Source organism: Erythrolamprus reginae, chromosome 2 (genome assembly GCF_031021105.1).
Source record: "Erythrolamprus reginae isolate rEryReg1 chromosome 2, rEryReg1.hap1, whole genome shotgun sequence".
Classification (NCBI taxonomy): domain Eukaryota; kingdom Metazoa; phylum Chordata; class Lepidosauria; order Squamata; family Dipsadidae; genus Erythrolamprus; species Erythrolamprus reginae.
In genome coordinates, this window is record NC_091951.1 from 282,030,432 (window position 1) to 282,048,327 (window position 17,896).

The following is a 17,896-nucleotide window of genomic DNA, read 5'->3' on the forward strand; positions in this document are numbered from 1 at the left end:
TTTTCCGCCTTTTAAAGCTCCATTTGAGAGGCTGGGTGGGGTTACATTTGGTGTATAAGACACACCCAGATTTTCACCCTCTTATACTCCGAAAAATGTGGTACTTTTATGACAGCAATGTAATTTTTAAAGGCTGATTGTTACCAATGATATTTAATGAAACGTTTTAAACTAGTGGCTTCTTTCATACAGGAGACAGAGTGCAATTATGAAGATCAAGATGCAAACCCATTCGAAAAAGAAGGACTTGGGTATTTGAGTGATTTCAGTGATGAGGAGCACGAGAAGAAGTCTAAGGCCCAAGCAATAAAAAAGAGAAATTACAAAGCAAAACATGACAAAGTGGCAGAGGGACAGCTCAGTTTACGGCAGTGTGGATTTTCTAAACTTCTGGAAAAGAAAACTAGAACAGCCGAGGATGGCGGTTGCATCGGGAGGTCTGTTGATGAAAATGCTGATCACAGAATTGTAAGAGAGCAATCCAAAGGGAAGGCCCAGAATGATGGTTCTGTGAAAATTGAAGGCAGGAACATTTCAGGATGTAAGAAAACCTTGCTGTCAAAAATGAGTACGGAAAGACAAGAGAAACCTGGTGAAATAGCAAATAGGGCGTATCCTGTTTTATCATCCTCTGAGGAAGAAAAGGATCAATGTAAAAACATGTATAATTCAAATAAAGATGGAACTGTTATGAACATTGATGACAGCTCAAGTGAAAATGATATTATCTTTCCTTCCCAATTTCCTGATGGTCAGGAATCTATTAGAAGATTTCAAGAGACAGACAAAAGCTGTGATGCAGAAAAAATACGTTTACTTACACCATTGCAAAAACATTTGACTTCCGAGGAGAGTTGCACAAATGCTTTGCCTCTCAGTAAAATAAAACCATTTGAAAACATCCAAAAGAGAACAGCTAGGAATGAAGTAAGTGATGTTAGCGACGAATCAGAAGATATTGAGATGTCCATTTCAGGAAAGCAGAAATCAACCAGTACTATGAAACAAAAACTATTCCAGAACAAGGAAAGAAATAAGTCTTCTAGAACCGTTGTTCATAGAAGCAATCAAAGTAGGAAACAAAGCAATGCTGATTCTCAGATTATAGAGGAATATTCATCAGAAGAAGAACATTTTCCAGTCATTAAGAGAGTTATCACTAGTAAAACAAAACTAACACTAAAGGGTAATAGGAGTGGAATTCAAATGATGCCCAGATTCTCACCATATCTCAATTATCCTTCTAAGACATTGAGAACACACAGTAATTCTAGCAGATGTCAGTCTTCTGTAAGCAAAGAGCCACCCTCAGGCCAAGAACAAAAACTAGGATCACTGGATGGACTTTTAGGTAATTATATTTTACTTCACAAAGGATTTGTTTCTAGAAAATTGCCATTTTGACTCAGGTAGACTCAGTCTTCTATCTTTCCGAGGTCTGTAAAATGAGGACCAGGATTGTTGGGGGCAATATGCTGACTCTGTAAACTGCTTAGAGATGGCTGTAAAGCACTGGGAAGCAGTATTACATCTTCAGTTCTTCCTTAGACTTTCTCCTTGAGATGATAAAGTCTTCCTAAGCAGGTATTACTAAAATGCCCAATGTTATCAACATAGTATTTTGTGCTGCTTAGGAGGGGTCAGCTTTACATGATTCCATTCTTTGGAAATCAGAGAGATCAGAAGGCAATGTTGAGTTATTGGTCAATGATAACAAATTATTATTTAATGATAATAATAATAATAATAATAATAATAATAATAGATTCATAGGACCAGATTATCTCAGGGACTGCCTTCTGCTGCACGAATCCCAGCGACCAGTTAGGTCCCACAGAGTGGATCTTCTCTGGGTCCCGTCAATTAAAGAATGTCGCTTGGCGGGACCCAGGGGAAGAGCCTTCTCTGTGGCGGCCCCGGCCCTGTGGAACCAACTCCCCCCAAAGATTAGAATTGCCCCCACCCTCCTTGCCTTTCGTAAGCTGCTTAAAACCCACCTCTGCCACCAGGCATGGGGGAATTGAGACCCTCTTCCCCCTAGGCCTTTCCAATTCTGTGCATGGTATGTATGTATGTATGTTTGGTTTTTTTATATTAATGGGTTTTTAATTGTTTCTAACATCAGACTACTATTGTACACTGCTTTATTGTTGCTGTTAGCCGCCCCGAGTCTCCGGAGAGGGGCGGGCATACAAATCAAATCGAATGAATAAATAAATAAATAATAATAATAATAATAATAATAATAATAATAATAATATATTAGATTTGTATGCCGCCCCTCTCCGAGAACTCAAGATTTGATCTTGTTGCTAATGTTATATAACAGTGATAGTGAACCTATGGCACAAGTGCCACAGATGGCACGCGGAGCCATATCTGCAGGCACATGAGCCATTGCCATAGCTCAGCTCCAACGTGCATGAGTGTGCTGGCCAGCTGATTTTTGGCTCACGCAGAGGCTCTGGGAGGATGTTTTTGGCTTCCAAAGAGCCTCCGGGGAGATGGGGGAGGGCGAAACACGAGCCTACTGGGGCCACCATAAATTAGGAAACAGGCCTAATTTGGTCTCCGGGGGATAGGGAAGCTGTTTTTGCTGTCCCCGGGCATTGAATTATGGGTGGGCTCTCGCACATGAGTGATAGTGCGTGTGCATGCTCTTTCAGCACCTGAGAGAAAAAAAGCTTTGCCATCACTGTTATGTAATTTCACAAAGAAGCTACTGGAAGAGATCATCTAGCAATTCACAACACATTAAACATGAAGTATTTATTATAAATATTTACATGCCACATATTATGTATCATTCATGAGGTCCTGCATTATGCCTTCTCTACAAAGCCAGTAAAAGATATTAGGTGTTGTTCTTATGAACTAATTTTACATGGGCTTGCAAAACTTCTGCTAAACTAGTAGCAAAAGCCGGTGGAACATTTGGCATCAAATCCTTGCCATGGCCTCTCCCTAGCACCTGATTGGCTGTCACCCAGACTACCTTTGAGAAACTGGTCCAAATAAAGCTTTTCAGAGGGGTGTTTCGGATGTTCATTCTGCCTTAGTTTTCTTGTAGTCTCGTTTTGTTAATCTATTCTTTATTCCGTGTGTATGATTCTTATAAATTGCCAAGAGTCCCTATGTATTCCGTGGTTATTAAATGTAATTAATAACCTCTAAAACATTTAATCTGGATATAGATTGTTGTTCATGTTTGTTGATTGCATAGAATAGAGTTGTTAGTTCTTTTGTGTAATCTTTGAAGCTGATCAAACAGAAATAATTTTAAGTGGTTAAAAATTGAATATTGTTGTTGTTGTTGTTATTATTATTATTATTATTATTATTATTATTATTATTATTATTAAAATGTGTATGCCGCCCCTCTCCGTAGACTCGGGGCGACTCACAACAATAGTAGCAAAACAATATGTAATACAAATCTAATAATTTAAACTAAAAACCCATAATTTAAAAACATGCACACAACACACTATACATAAACAATATAGGCCTGGGGAAGTTATTTCAGTTTCCCCATGCCTGACGGCAGAGGTGGGTTTTAAGGAGTTTACGAAAGGCAAGGAGGGTGGGGGCAATTCTAATCTCAGGGGGGAGCTGGTTACAGAGGGTCGGGGCTGCCACAGAAAAGGCTCTTCCCCTGGGACCCACCAGACGACATTGTTTAGTTGACGGGACCCAGAGAAGGCCAACTCTGTGGGACCTAATCGGTCGCTGGGATTCGTGCGGCAGAAGGCGGTCCCAGAGATATTCTGGTCCAATGCCATGAAGGGCTTTATAGGTCAAAACCAACACTTTGAATTGTGACCGGAAATTGATCGGCAATCAATGCAGACTGCAGAGTGTTGGTGTAACATGGGCATATATATTTTCATTACCTTGTATTTTATTATGTTATGCACCAACCCCTTTAAATAATAATTACAATGCGATATTTAATAATTATTATAATTAATGTTGGATGGGATGGCATTATCTAGTTCACTTTCAGGAAAGCTAAGCAAGTTGGATAAAGTTGGAGACACCGCCCAGAAAGACTAGAGTGGGAAATTAGGAAGTAAAACACCCGAAAGAAGGCACTTCTCTATTATCCCAGAACAACAACAGCATGGTCATATCCATGAAATTATTATAAATTAAGCTCACTACAAGGAAATAAAATGTTTCTCTTTACTAATGAAAAATGAAATTTACATTTCCCCCCCAAATTGCTAAATATTTAAAGTTAGAGATTAAAATGCACCATCAGCCAACTACAAGGTCTTTAGAATTTCTGAATCCATAGTAATGAAAATTAACCTTGGGATTTTGTGAGGAACTTAATTTTAACAGAACATTCATCTACAAGTCAATCATATTGACGCAGCCGCGAGAGCCATCGTGGGGCTTCCAAGATTCGCCCACGTTTCTTCAACACTCCATGGCTTGTATTGGCTGCTGATTGGTTTCCGGTCACAATTCAAAGTGTTGGTTATGACCTTTAAAGCCCTACATGGCAGTGGACCAGAGTACCTTTGGAACCGCCTGCTACCGCACGAATCCCAGCGACCGATAAGGTCCCACAGAGTTGGCCTTCTCCGGGTCCCGTCGACTAAACAATGTCGTTTAGTGAGCCCCAGGGGAAGAGCCTTCTCTGTGGCGGCCCTGGCCCTCTGGAACCAACTCTCCCCCGGAGATTAGAACTGTCCCCACCAGTGTTCCCTCTAATTTTTTTGGGGGGGGCAGAAAAGTATAGTGTCTGAGCGGCAGTCCGTTTGGGACTGGGCGGCACTCTTTCCCTCTCACACTTTCCCTCTCGGCTTCTGGGCAGGTTTGAAAAACTCTGAGTTGTTGATGATTTTTAAGTGAGCCATTGCTCACTGCTCAGCTTAGAGGGAACTATGGTCCCCACCCTCCTTGTCTTTCGTAAACTACTCAAGACTCACTTATACCGCCAGGCATGGGGGAGTTGAGACACCTTTCCCCCAGGCTTTTTTATACTTTGTTTTATGTTTGGTATGAATGTGCTGTTTGGTTTTTTAAATAATGATAGGGTTTTATATGTTTTTTAATATTAGATTTGTTCCATTACTATTGTGTTTTTTATTACTGTTGTGAGCCGCCCCGAGTCTTCGGAGAGGGGTGGCATACAAATCTAATTAATAATAATAATAATAATAATAATAATAATAATAATAATAATATTGTAATCTTAAACCAATAATCTCTTTATTTTGTTTCAATTATCAGATAATGTTGCTGAGGTTCCATATGTTCATTCAAACCAACATGTGGTTGGCCCAAGTAAAGCTGAAAATAAAATGAGTCATTGGGCAGTCCACGATGTTTTTGAACTACGACAATTTTCCCAGCTCCCAGCAAACATAGCAGTATGCAGAGCCAAGGTAAAGAGCAGAAACTGAGAAGTATGTTTCCTTTGCTATTGTTGTTCTTTAACCTCAGTATTTTCCTTTTTAAACATGGCTTTTCATTGTTGACCACCGTGAAAGATCAAAGGTACAGTTACTGGAAAATGGTGCCTACAGCAGACACTTAACAAAGTGAATGTTGCTATTTCTGTACCAGGGGGGTGAGAAAATTATTATGGAAGTTTCACTGAGAAATACTTAATGGTACATGTCAGGTATGCCAAGGATATGGCATAAATCCTTTTGTTGCTGATTGTTGTTTTAAAAAAACAACAATCAGAAAGGAACTATAGTATGCAAACACCCCCCACATGTTTATTTCATATGTTAAATCAGAAGCTTAATTCGATACGTTTATTTCTGTAATTTCCCCTTCTCTCCATCTTTTCATCAGAATACCACTTTAAGACTTGTGAATAGAATAGAACAGAATAGAATAGAATAGAATTTTATTGACCAAGTGTGATTGGACACACAAGGAATTTATCTTGGTGCATATGTTTTTGATGTTAGGTGACCATTTTAGGTCTTGAGATATGATAGAACCTAGAAATTTGAAGGTCTCTACTGTTGATACTGTGTTGTCTAGTATTGTGAGAGGTGGAAGGGTTTCTCCTAAAGTCAACCACAATTTCTACGGTTTTGAGTGTGTTCAGTTCTAGATTGTTCTGGTCACAGCACAAGGATAGTTGTTCAACTTCCCATCTGTATGCGGATTCATCATTGTCTCGAATGAGTCCGATCACTGTTGTATCATCTGCAAACTTCAGTAGTTTAACAGATGGATCGTTTGAGATGCAGTCATTAGTGTATAGAGAGAAGAGAAGTGGTGAGAGTACACAGCCTTGGGGGGCACCTGTGCTAATTGTACATGTATCTGATTTGATTTTTCCTAGCTTCACCTGCTGCTTCCTGTCTGTTAGGAAGTTTGTGATCCACTTACAAGTGTGTTCAGGTACCGCTAGCTGATTTAGTTTGGTTAAGAGAATGTCCAGTACGATGGTATTGAATGCTGAACTGAAGTCCACAAAGAGGACCCTAGTGTAGGTCATTGGAGATTCAAGATGTTAAAGGATGTAGTGTAAGAGCCATATTAACAGCATCATCTGTTGATCTATTTGCTCGGTATGCAAATTGCAGGGGGTCTAACAGTGGATCCGTGATGGTTTTCAAGTGGAACATCACTAGCCTTTCAAAGGTTTTCATAACTATAGATGTTAGAGCAACTGGTCTGTAGTCATTCAGTTCCTTGATGGAGTTAAAAGGTTACAGTTATAGCAGAAGTCTTTTTTGGTTTTTGGATGAATGTCACATGTGATTCTTAAATTTGTATCAGCTGTCCTATTGTATAAATTTGACAAGCCTGTTATATTATATTTGGTTCCTTAGTTTAGAGTTTACAGACCTTTCTTTCAAAACTTCTTCTGTCTTCTTCATTTCTCCACTTTCATGTCTCTCAGATATCATATAGAGTCTGTCTACTGGCCATATTGGTAATTGCCGCATTACTAATACTATAATGTCAATTAATTTGAAGCTTCTCCCTCCTGAGAAGTTGCAGACTTTATTGGAGGGAAAATCAATAGGGAAATCCAGTGAAATCCTGTGTCTGGAGATAGAATAGAATAGAATAGAATTTTTATTGGCCAAGTGTGATTGGACACACAAGGAATTTATCTTGGTGCATATGCTCTCAACGTACATAAAATAAAATATACATTTGTCAAGAATCATGTGGTACAACACTTAATGATTGTCATAGGGGTCAAATAAACAATGAAGAAGCAATATTAATAAAAATCTTAGGATAGAATGAAATAATCTAGAAAAGATTATCAGTCCTTCAGTGACAGATAGGTTTTCCCTTTCCTTTTGCAACCTCTCCTCCCCACCAGCATAGAGTAAATATATGCCACTATAGAGACTGTTAATCCTGTGAATGTAACAAAATTACAGAATTAATTAATTAGAATTTTATTTGATTTCAACAAGGCGTCTCCTATAGAATACTAAGTTGTTGAATGATTCCAGGAATGGAGTCCCTATAAAGTGTTCCGACTGTTGCCTCCTGATCAGCTTTTCTGTAATCATTACAGCATATACAATATCCTTTTAATATTCACATGCCTTTTCCATAATCTATCTAACATTGGCAATGTGATCACGAGTTGCTGAGCCCCATTCTAAAGCCAGCTTGTGTATCAGGCAACTCTTGGTCAATGCTTCTGTAGCTTCTCTTTAATGATTTTTAACAAGCTTTCAGTGCAAACATGCAATAGTTGGACCAATCTCTGGCATCACCTTTATTTATTAATGGGATACAACCAGATCTTTTCCAGTCCAGAGGTCATTGACATGTAGTCAATATTTCTTGACAGAAGGGAGTGATAATATTAAATTCAAGGGTACAAATTTCAGACACACACACATTTGAAAATTCAAAACAATGTTCTTTATCACAAAATTCAAAATAAACTAAGCACTCTTTTTGTATTGCAAAGATCACTCGTAAAACAACTGGGTGGTCTGCACAATTTCCCTTAAGCAGTCATTAAGTAGTTAGCTAGCAGCTGTGAAGAAACTTCACACCCCTTCTTCTTCCAAGGAAGTGAGACAGACACACACACACACACACACACACATTAATCTGCTTTGGTTTCAAAGGCGTGAAAAATCAACAAACAAAGTCCAGAAAACAGCAACACACGATTCCTGAAGAACTGCGATCAGATACTCTTTCACAACGGCCAAACCCACACGCTGCTATTTATAGCAGCAGCCCTAATTACTGGAGCCCTACCCAACCACAGGTGGCCTCATTTTCTCTTGTAATAATCCTTCAGTTGTTGTCTCCTATGCATCACTCTACGCATGTGTGGATGTGTCATTAATTCTTGTTCAGAATCCAAGGATGATACGGATGATTGATCTCCTCCTGGGCTGTCTGCCAAACTCCCCTCTTCCCTGTCACTCATGCTTCCTTGGTCAGAGGAGGCTTCATCGGCAGATTCCATCAGGAGCAAAACAGGCCTGCGGCATGTGGATGTCTCCCCCACATCCACCTGCACATTCCTTGGAGCAGGAGCTGGGCCAGAGCTAACCACATCAATATTAAGTGGCATTGGTCTTAATAAGTCTGCAGGCATTCCATCAATACCTGGGGTTTCCCAGTTTGGCAATTTCTCCATGGCCCATTCTACTTCTTCTATCAAGAAGTTTGATTATTTATTAATGTGGCTTGTCGTGCTGAAAAGCTGAATTGCTTTTACAGCAAGCATGCCCTTAGTATGTCTTTTCCTATTAGATTATTTCAGAAATTGATATTGTTCCTTCCACTGCCCATTTTGGTCTTTAATGGTTTCATGTTGGAAAATTACTTTCAGCTTTTTAAACTTTGTCCTTATTAGCTTTGGCTGCCCTTTGCTGATCAGCTATTTTGATAGTGTCATCGGATAGCCACTTGTTCATTTTCTATGGTTTTTGGTGTGACACATACAATACTTTCCACAATTTGCATTTGCATTTCTCATCACTGTTCATTTGGGTCTTTCCATTCTAAATCCATAGGCTCAAATCTATTCTTAACTTCTATGGTATACACAGGAGAGATACTGTTCGCACTAAATTTTGGGGGGATATCTTCATTTTGCAAAGTTTGAGCTTCAGTTTCGCCATTGATAGCTGATGATCTGTGCTACAATCAGCAGCAGGAATTGTCTTAACATTTGCAAATGAATTTTTCCAGTGTTGTTGGCATACAGTGAAGCCTATTTCATTTCAGTATTGTCTGTTTGGTCCTGCCTATCTGTATAACTGTCGCTTGTGCTGAATAAACAACATATTCAATATGTTGAGATGATCTTCCTGGCAAAATTGCACTAGGTGATTGTTGGCTTTATAATGTTCAGCTAGCTCCAAAGCTGCCTACTATTTTTGCAACTTATCCTTGTCCTAGCTTTGCATTAAAATTACCCATAATATAGAAAAGATCCTTTTTTGATATTTGCTTGAGAGCGCTTTGAAGCTTACTGTAAAAAAAGTTCAAATTCATCAACATTTGAGTCTTCATTTGAGCCATAGATTTATAGTATGGTGATGTTGAGTTGCTTGCCTTGAATTTGGATAGATAAAAATAAAATAAAAATGAAATATAGTAATATCTAATCTCTATTAGATATTACTATATTTCATTTTTTTTATTTTTATCTATCCAAATTCAAGGCAAGCAACTCAACATCACCATGCTATAAATCTATGGCTCAAATGAAGACCCAAATGTTGATGAATAATCAAAACCCTAGGATGGAATTCTTTATTGGCCTTTATTGTGATTGGACACACAAGGAATATGTCTTTGGTGCATATGCTCTCAGTGTACATAAAAGAAGATTCATTTGTCAAAAATCATGAAGTACAACACTTAATGATCGTCATAGGGTTCAAATAAGCAATCAGGAAACATTATTAATATAAACCGTAAGGATACGAACAAGTTACAGTCATAAATGAGGGGACATGGGTGATAGGAACAATGAGATAGTAATGCAGCTTTAGTAATGCAGCTTTAGTGAATAGTTTGACAGTAGTGAGGGGATTACATACATAGAGATTTGCAAAAGCTATCAAAGCAGCTAAAGCAAGAAGCTTTTTTGGTGGTGTGAGTGTATCATATTCCAGCTATCATGCTTCTTTGGCTCCACAATCCTTATTGTGGCCTTGAGATTTTCCCTTTGTGGTGATTCCTACTTTTCCATCTTCTCCTGTGTTCTAGTTCACTCACTTCACCGGTATGGGAAATATTTCATTCTGTGATGTAGCATTTTGTAATTGTTGTTTCACGCCAGTGGTTCTTATTTGTAAGGCTATAATCATGCTTGACTTAGATGAGAAGCAGTTGCAGAATCACAGTGATTGGTAGGAATCATGTTTTGTTAAAGGAATATCTGTCTCCCACTCCTTTCCATTTATGGAAGGCGATTCATGTCTCATGCATTTTGTTTTTCTATATTTATTGAGTGGGAGTTCCTAACTGGAAATGAAACCTCAATCTTGGTGGAAAAAATTGCTTGGTGATTTTATTTACCATCTTTACCTCCTACTTTAGCTAACCTAATAATCTCTTTGCAATCTTTAATTTTATATCTTTATGTGTAAGGCTAATTTTCATATCTGTTTACTTGTTGATGCATTGTTTACTTCCTCGGTGAAAATGAGTGATTTTAAATGGATATGGCAATGAGGGAGGATTCCAGAGGGGAAATTATTGTAGTGATATGTGATTTTAATCAACATCACAGAAACCACCGCTATAAAGAGGTTTAATTTTGAATACATTTTAAGTGACTACCAGTATATCCTAGTCAATGAAAAGGGAAGCAGTAGTAGACCGAATATCAAACAATCAGTTTCCGGTCACAATTCAAAGTGTTGGTAATGACCTATAAAGCCCTACATAGCATCGGACGAGAATACCTCCGGGACCGTCTTCTGCCGCACGAATCCCAGTGGCTGATAAGGTCCCACACAGTTGGCCTTCTCCGGGTCCCATCGACTAAACAATGTCGTCTGGCGGGCCCCAGAGGAAGAGCCTTCTCTGTGGCGGCCCCGACCCTCTGGAATCAACTCCTCCCAGAGATCAGAATTGCCCCCACCCTCCTTGTCTTTCATAAATTGCTTAAGACCCACCAATATCGCCAGGCGTGGGGAAATTGAGACACCTCCCCCAGGCTTACAGAGTTTTATGTATGGTATGCTTGTGTTGTATGGTTTTTAAATGACTTTTAATTATTAGATTTGTTACACTGTATATTGTTTTTATTATTGTTGTGAGCCGCCCAGAGTCTACGGAGATTGGTGGCATACAAATCTAATAAATTGTTATTATTATTATTATTATTATTATTATTATTATTATTATTAAATTAATGTTTAGAATGTAGTGTGTTAGTTAAATGATAAGAAAGATAAGATTTCAATTATATTTTACATTGCCACAGGAGATCAGCATAGTCATATTTGAGTTAAAATAATACTTTTTTTTAAAATGACGGGGACTTGTATCTCAAGGGAATTTGAAAAGGGAAGATTGTTTCTTTCTGGAAGATCACAATTCTTTTTTAAAAAAGAAACTTTGAAAAATAGACTATCAGGAAAGAATTATCACAGCTAAGTGATTCACAAGAATAGTTAACCAGTAATATTGAGGAGAACTAATTGAGAAAATAAGGCTACCTAAGGAAATGATTAAATGTGATTCACAAATTTGCACTAAAGAAATGTAAAATAACAAAAGATATAAACCTATAGAGATTCATATTGCTAACCATAATGTTAAAATATCTATCTAGAGTAGTGAACACTAGGGAAATTAAAATGAATATTGGTAGAAAATGAGGTCATAGAGAAAACTGAATTAATTTCTGGTATACAAGTAGAAGGGCAGATTTTCAGTGTCAAAAGTGATATTTTCAAGAAAGGGGTCCAAGGGCTGAAGAAACAGGCTCCAGTAATACAATTAGGAATGGAAGACATTTTCAAAAGTATTGGGTTTATGAGAATATTCCATATTCTTATCATGACAATCCTTCCGGTAGATTGACAAAGCCTCCCAGTAAAAGTGATAGGAAATTAGGAAAGGCTGTTGAGGATCTAATAGAAGGCTGCTCTACAAAGAAGGGGGAAGTGACAAAATGATGATGATTGGATATTAACATGATTAGAAATGGACACCTATGTTGGTCATTGTCATATTGACATTTCCTGACTGGAGAAGAACTTGCCAATTAAAAGAGAAACAAGATTCCTGCTTCTGGATGCTTATTTTACATTCAGAGTGACAAGCAGTGCTTCCTTTTTGCAAGTTTAAAAGCCTCCCACCATTAGTCTCTTTCTCTAAAAAAGATTCTTGTTATTTTCATTTTCCATTTAGGAGATTCCTGCAGATGAGAGTTTATTTATTTATTTATTTATTTATTCATTTGTCCAATACACAAATACATAGGAAGAAAAATAGACATGTAGTAATATATATAAGGGTAAAGTGAACTTAGAGGAGAGGATATATGAAAGAAAGAAAATATACATGATAAGTGAGAGAAAGGAAAGACAATTGGACAGGGGACGAAAGGCACACCAGTGTACTTATGTATGCCCCTTACTGGCCTCTTAGGAACCTGGAGAGGTCAATCGTGGAGCGTCTAAGGGAGAAATGTTGGGGGTTAGGTGTTGACACAATTGAGTCCGGCAACGAGTTCCACGCTTTGATAACTCGATTGTTGAAATCGTATTTTTTACAGTCAAGTTTGGAGCGGTTCGTATTAAGTTTGAATCTGTTGCGTGCTCTTGTGTTGTTGCGGTTGAAGCTGAAGTAGTCATTGACCAGTAGGACGTTGCAGCATATGATCTTGTGGGCAATACTCAAATCGTGTTTTAGGCGCCGTAGGTCTAGGCTTTCTAGGCCCAGGATTGTTAGTCTATTTTCGTAGGATATTCTGTTTTGAGTGGAGGAGTGAAGGGCTCTTCTATGAAATATCTTTGGACATTCAAGGGTGTTGATGTCCGAGATGTTGTATGGGTTACAGACAGATGAGCAGTAGTCTAGGATGGGTCTGGCAAAAGTTTTATAGGCTCTTGTGAGTAGTGTGAGATTGCCTGAGCAGAAGTTGATACTTTGTCATGCCTTGCTTCATATGCAAAGGGAGCTAAAATAGAAAAATCCAACCAAGGAGAAGTCTGTAACATAGTTCACACTCAAAAAGTTGTAACATAATTCAGAACTACAAGGAGATATACCATAGATTTGCCTTGCTTGGTAGCTACCAGATTGGGGCTTCAGAACTCTGGATAAGCCGTAAATGGCAACAAAGAGAAAAGCTGTAACCTACCCAGATTTTTGGAGCTGAAATCTGGTAATCCTATACAGTATTTAGGTTCCCAAATTGGAGATTATACAAAACATAGTCTTGGTTAAAAAAAGAAAAGAAAAAAATTACTTAGCACAATATAATATAATATGAGCAGAGAAATCATATAATTGCATTGTGCACTGTATAGTTAATTTGTTGTTTTAATGCAAGGTCACAAAATGTATACTCTGCCCCTTGGTTATATAGACCCCTTTTTTTCTGTCAATTGCTTGTTTTCAACAAGTTTACTTAAAGTTTCACTGAAAAGAAATATACAAAGATACCCATTGAATTGAGGATTAATCACTATGGCAACTGAAATGTGGTGACTGAAAAGGGGATGTATTTTCCCCTCAGCTTCCTGCCAGCTGTCATATTCAACTTTTGCGGCATGAACCTAGTCCAAAATATAGACAGTGATCAGTGCTAAGAAACTATATCTGTATTTTAATAAATTGGTACAAGTATCGCACTATAAAAGAAGACTTAATCCCTTGAATTGGATGACAGACACTTGGCACTCTTGACAAAGTTTGATAGAGAAATAACAGACTGCTTTGTAGTAAAACCTGGATTAATGGTAAACCCCTCTTTATGTTATTGCAATGTGGTGTAAATGAGAGAAAAAAAGTCCCCTTTTTATGCCCAGTGCAGGTCTTAAGTACTCTGCAGAATACTGTACATTAAAAAATTAAGGTTATTAAGAACATATTGTGGCTCTTGAGTTTTGTATTACAAAAGTACTTTTGATTTGGTCGTATAAACAAAAGGTTTTGTTAACTGCATTACGTTGGAGTACTGATCATCTTTCCTGGAGTTTAATTCAGCGAAATTGCTGTATATGAGAGAAAAACTCACCAATCTCCATTGCAATTTTTGACTCATAACAATGAAAAATCGTGGTTTCAAAGAAACACAGAGAAAAAAAGAAGTAACCATACAAGTCTCTCAAAGGTTTTTGTCATATAAACAAGGATTTTTCTGGGGTATAATAAAATAATGATTTATATCTATTAGATATAAACAATAGGTATAATTTTATGAATTATTGTTAAACTAATTTATTTTATTATTCAAACATTTTATCTAAATCTCTTAGTTTAGATCTTGGAGGATAAAATTGCATATACTCACCACCAAAATGGGAGGATGAAGTATGTTACAAGATCCATCTTTAAAGGATGTACATCTAGTGAAATGCCAGAATAGGACCTTCTCTGTGGTGGCTCCTTCCCCTCTTTGGAATACCATTTTCCAATAGATAAGATTGATCCTTACATGATAGTTTTCTGGAAGATGTAGTTCTGTCAACAGGCCTGGGGACCTCTCGGTGATATGGAATTAATCAAGTGGCTGGAGTAGGAGGGAGACTAATAGAGCCAGGAGTAAGAGTTAAATGAGGCATCAGCTTAGAATTCTTACATACTGTTCTGTCGAGCTCTCTGGTAGAATCCTCCCGAAAATTCATAGATACAAATTTCACACACACACACACACGTTTGAAAATTCAAAACAATGTTCTTTATACTGAAAATTCAAATAAACTAAGCACTCTTTTCTATAGCCAAAGAACACTCATCTCCAAACAAACTGGTAATTTGTACAAGTCCCTTACTAGTTCTGTGATACTTAGCTTGCAGCTGTGAGGCAATTTACAGTCCTTCTTCTTTCACAAAGTGAAACACACTTTGCTCTGGTTTAGTTTCAAAGCGGGGGAAAAATCAGCACACAAAAGGTCAAAGTCAGTAAAGCAGTCAGGAAACACAACGATCAGATAATCCTCCACAATGGCCAAACCCACAGGCTGCTATTTATAGCAGCCTCACTAATTACCACAGCCCCACCCAACCCTAGGTGGCCTCATTTTCTTTGATAATAATCTCTCCGTTGTTGTTGCCTATGCATCGCTCTCCGCATGCGTGGCTGTATCATTAACTCTTGTTCCGAATCCAAGGAGGAGCTAGATAATTGATCTCCTTCTGAGCTGTCTGCCACACTCTCCTCCTCCCTGTCACTCATGTCTTCTTGTTCAGAGGAGCCTTCATCAGCAGATTCCACCGGGGGCAAAACAGGCCTGCGGCATGTGGATGTCTCCCCCACATCCACAGTCCTTGGGGCAGGAGCTGGGCCAGAGCTAACCACAACACATACAAGAAAATGAAGTTCAACTTCCCCCTGGATATCATTGACGCTTACCTAATTTTGTCCAGGTACAAACTAATTTGAGAAGATTCTGGTGCATACGCTTTAGCAATAAATCAATAATTTAGAACCTTTGTGGGCCTGATTTTTCATGCTTGACAGCTGCTGTGATTGTGTAATTGTCACCATTGGGGAGGGTGTATATGGATTCTTACATTGTGAATTTTAATGTGAATTGCTGCAAATGACTTGGGCAGCGATATAAAGTTGTTTAATAAATAAGTAATAAATATGTTGCATGTAAGGAACCATTTTGACTTAGGTTAGACTTCTTTTGTAAATATATACAGTCAATTTCTCCATTACCATATATTCTCTATTTTGACCTCCCAGTTTTGTATCATTGGCCAGCTTTACTTTTTCCAATATTACATCAAGTGAACATGTGTCACCATCAGCCTATATTTCAACAAATTGTGACACTTTTAACTTATACTGTGGAATCATTACTAATAAAAACATTTGTGGTTTTAATTCAGATTTTATTTTCAAACCTCCCAGAGTGATGCTTGAAGAGTTTTGAATCAGTTCAGTATTTCTGTTTATTACAAATTTCAGTTTGTAACATTTTTCCAAGCGGGCCAGGAAGATGACTAAAAACATGTACTTGTAGGAAACTATGAGGAAAAAGCCAAGAGAGGGAAGTGAGAAAGGAATTGGATTTTTATTTATCTCTTATATTGTATGCTACCTCAGTCACAGAAATGACTTGAGGCTGTTTCAATCTAGCCTAGTGATGGTGAACCTATGGTACACATGCCACAGATGGCACACAGAGCCATAAGGGAGGACACACAAGACTTTGGTTTTAGTTGTTTCTTTTAATATTAGATTTGTGCCACTATAATATTGTTTTTATCATTGTTGTGAGCCGCCCCAAGTCTTCGGAGAGGGGCGGCATACAAATCTAATAAATTATTATTATTATTATTATTATTATTATTATTATTATTATTATTATTATTATTATTATTTGTCTTGTGTTAGCTCCAGCGTGCATGTGTGTGCTGGCCAATTGATTTTTGGCCTTTGGAAAGGCAGTTTCGTCATCCGGACACTTCAGGGAAACTTCAGGAAAATGCACTTCCGATTTGCCCATTTGGGCATTTTTTTTTCACCTACCAGCAGTGATGGATTCATACCGATGTGCTCCAGAGAACTGCACCGTTATGAACCCACTGATTTTCCGCAATTTTTTTCTGGCGTCTTCGTGTGGAAGACGTCCTTAGCTGTGCTTCGGATGAAGAATAAAGGTCAGCATTAAGACAAGGGTGGGCGGGAGGGCTTCTTCTACACCGAGACACCACAAAAAAAAAATCTCTGAAAATCAGTGGGTTCATAAAGGTGCGGCTCACTGGACTGCACCGACAGGAACCCATCACTGCCTACCAGACTTCAGAAAGTCCTGTGCGCATGCGCGGGAAAAGCGCAGGGGGGCTGCGCATGTGAGGTGGCAGGAAAGTGATGTGGGCACGTACATATATGCTAGCACACCCACACACACCCTTTTGGCATGCGAACCAAAAAAGGTTCGCCATCACTGGTTTAGCCTCTAGGGCAGTGATGGCGAACCTATGGCATAGATGCCACAGGTGGCACGTGGATCCATATCTACTGGCACACCAGATGTTGTCCTAACTCAGCTCCAACGTGCATGTGTGTGCTGGCCAGCTAATTTTTGGTTTACACAGAGGCTCTGGGAGAGTGTTTTTGCTTTCGAAAGATCCTCCGGGGGGGATGGGGAGGCATTTTTACCTTGCCCCGGCTCCAGGGAAAACTTTGGGGGGGGGGAGGCAAAACACGAGCCAACTGGGCTCACCAGAAATTGGGAAACAGGCTGTTTCTGGCCTCCAGAGGACCTCGGAGGGGGGGGGGCAGGAAGCTGTTTTTGCTCTCCCCAGGCATTGAATTATGGGTGTGGGCATTCGCACATACACAATAGCACATCCCCATGTTCTTTTGGCACCTGAGGTAAAAAAGGTTCACCATCACTGCTCTAGGGATTCACATGAAAGGAGATCTTGATGGTTAAGGTGTTTACGTATCTAGAGAAAAGGTAAGGTATATATTAAATAAATACACATATAATTAATTGATATTTGTAAAGGAAAAAAGTGGAGTGTTAATTTTGTGAACAATCCCGTACCAAAAAAAAAAAATCAGTTGTGAATATATTTCCTAGATAGTGGACAGACTCAAGGAATCTCAGATGCTCAAACTTCCCCGCAGTAATAGTGAATAACAATGGGGGAGAGATATTCTTTGTACAGAGAGATATCTACAGGTTGGACTTAATTTTTTTTTACCAAGGGGTTCTCTGCCTGGTTGCTGGGTGGGTGTGGCCATGGTGGTGTGACCTAGTCAGCC

The 17,896-nt window shown here is 38.6% G+C and overlaps 1 protein-coding gene across 1 annotated transcript in view; it reads left to right on the forward strand.

Annotated features, from left to right (window-relative positions):
- The window catches only part of ERCC6L2 (ERCC excision repair 6 like 2), an 82,889-nt gene that overhangs the window by 52,089 nt on the left and 12,904 nt on the right, over positions 1-17,896 (forward strand). Inside the window, exons 16-17 of the mRNA XM_070742791.1 lie at positions 193-1,351; positions 5,245-5,399. Coding sequence (XP_070598892.1) covers positions 193-1,351; positions 5,245-5,399 — 1,314 coding nt within the window. The remainder of the gene's footprint in view (positions 1-192; positions 1,352-5,244; positions 5,400-17,896) is intronic.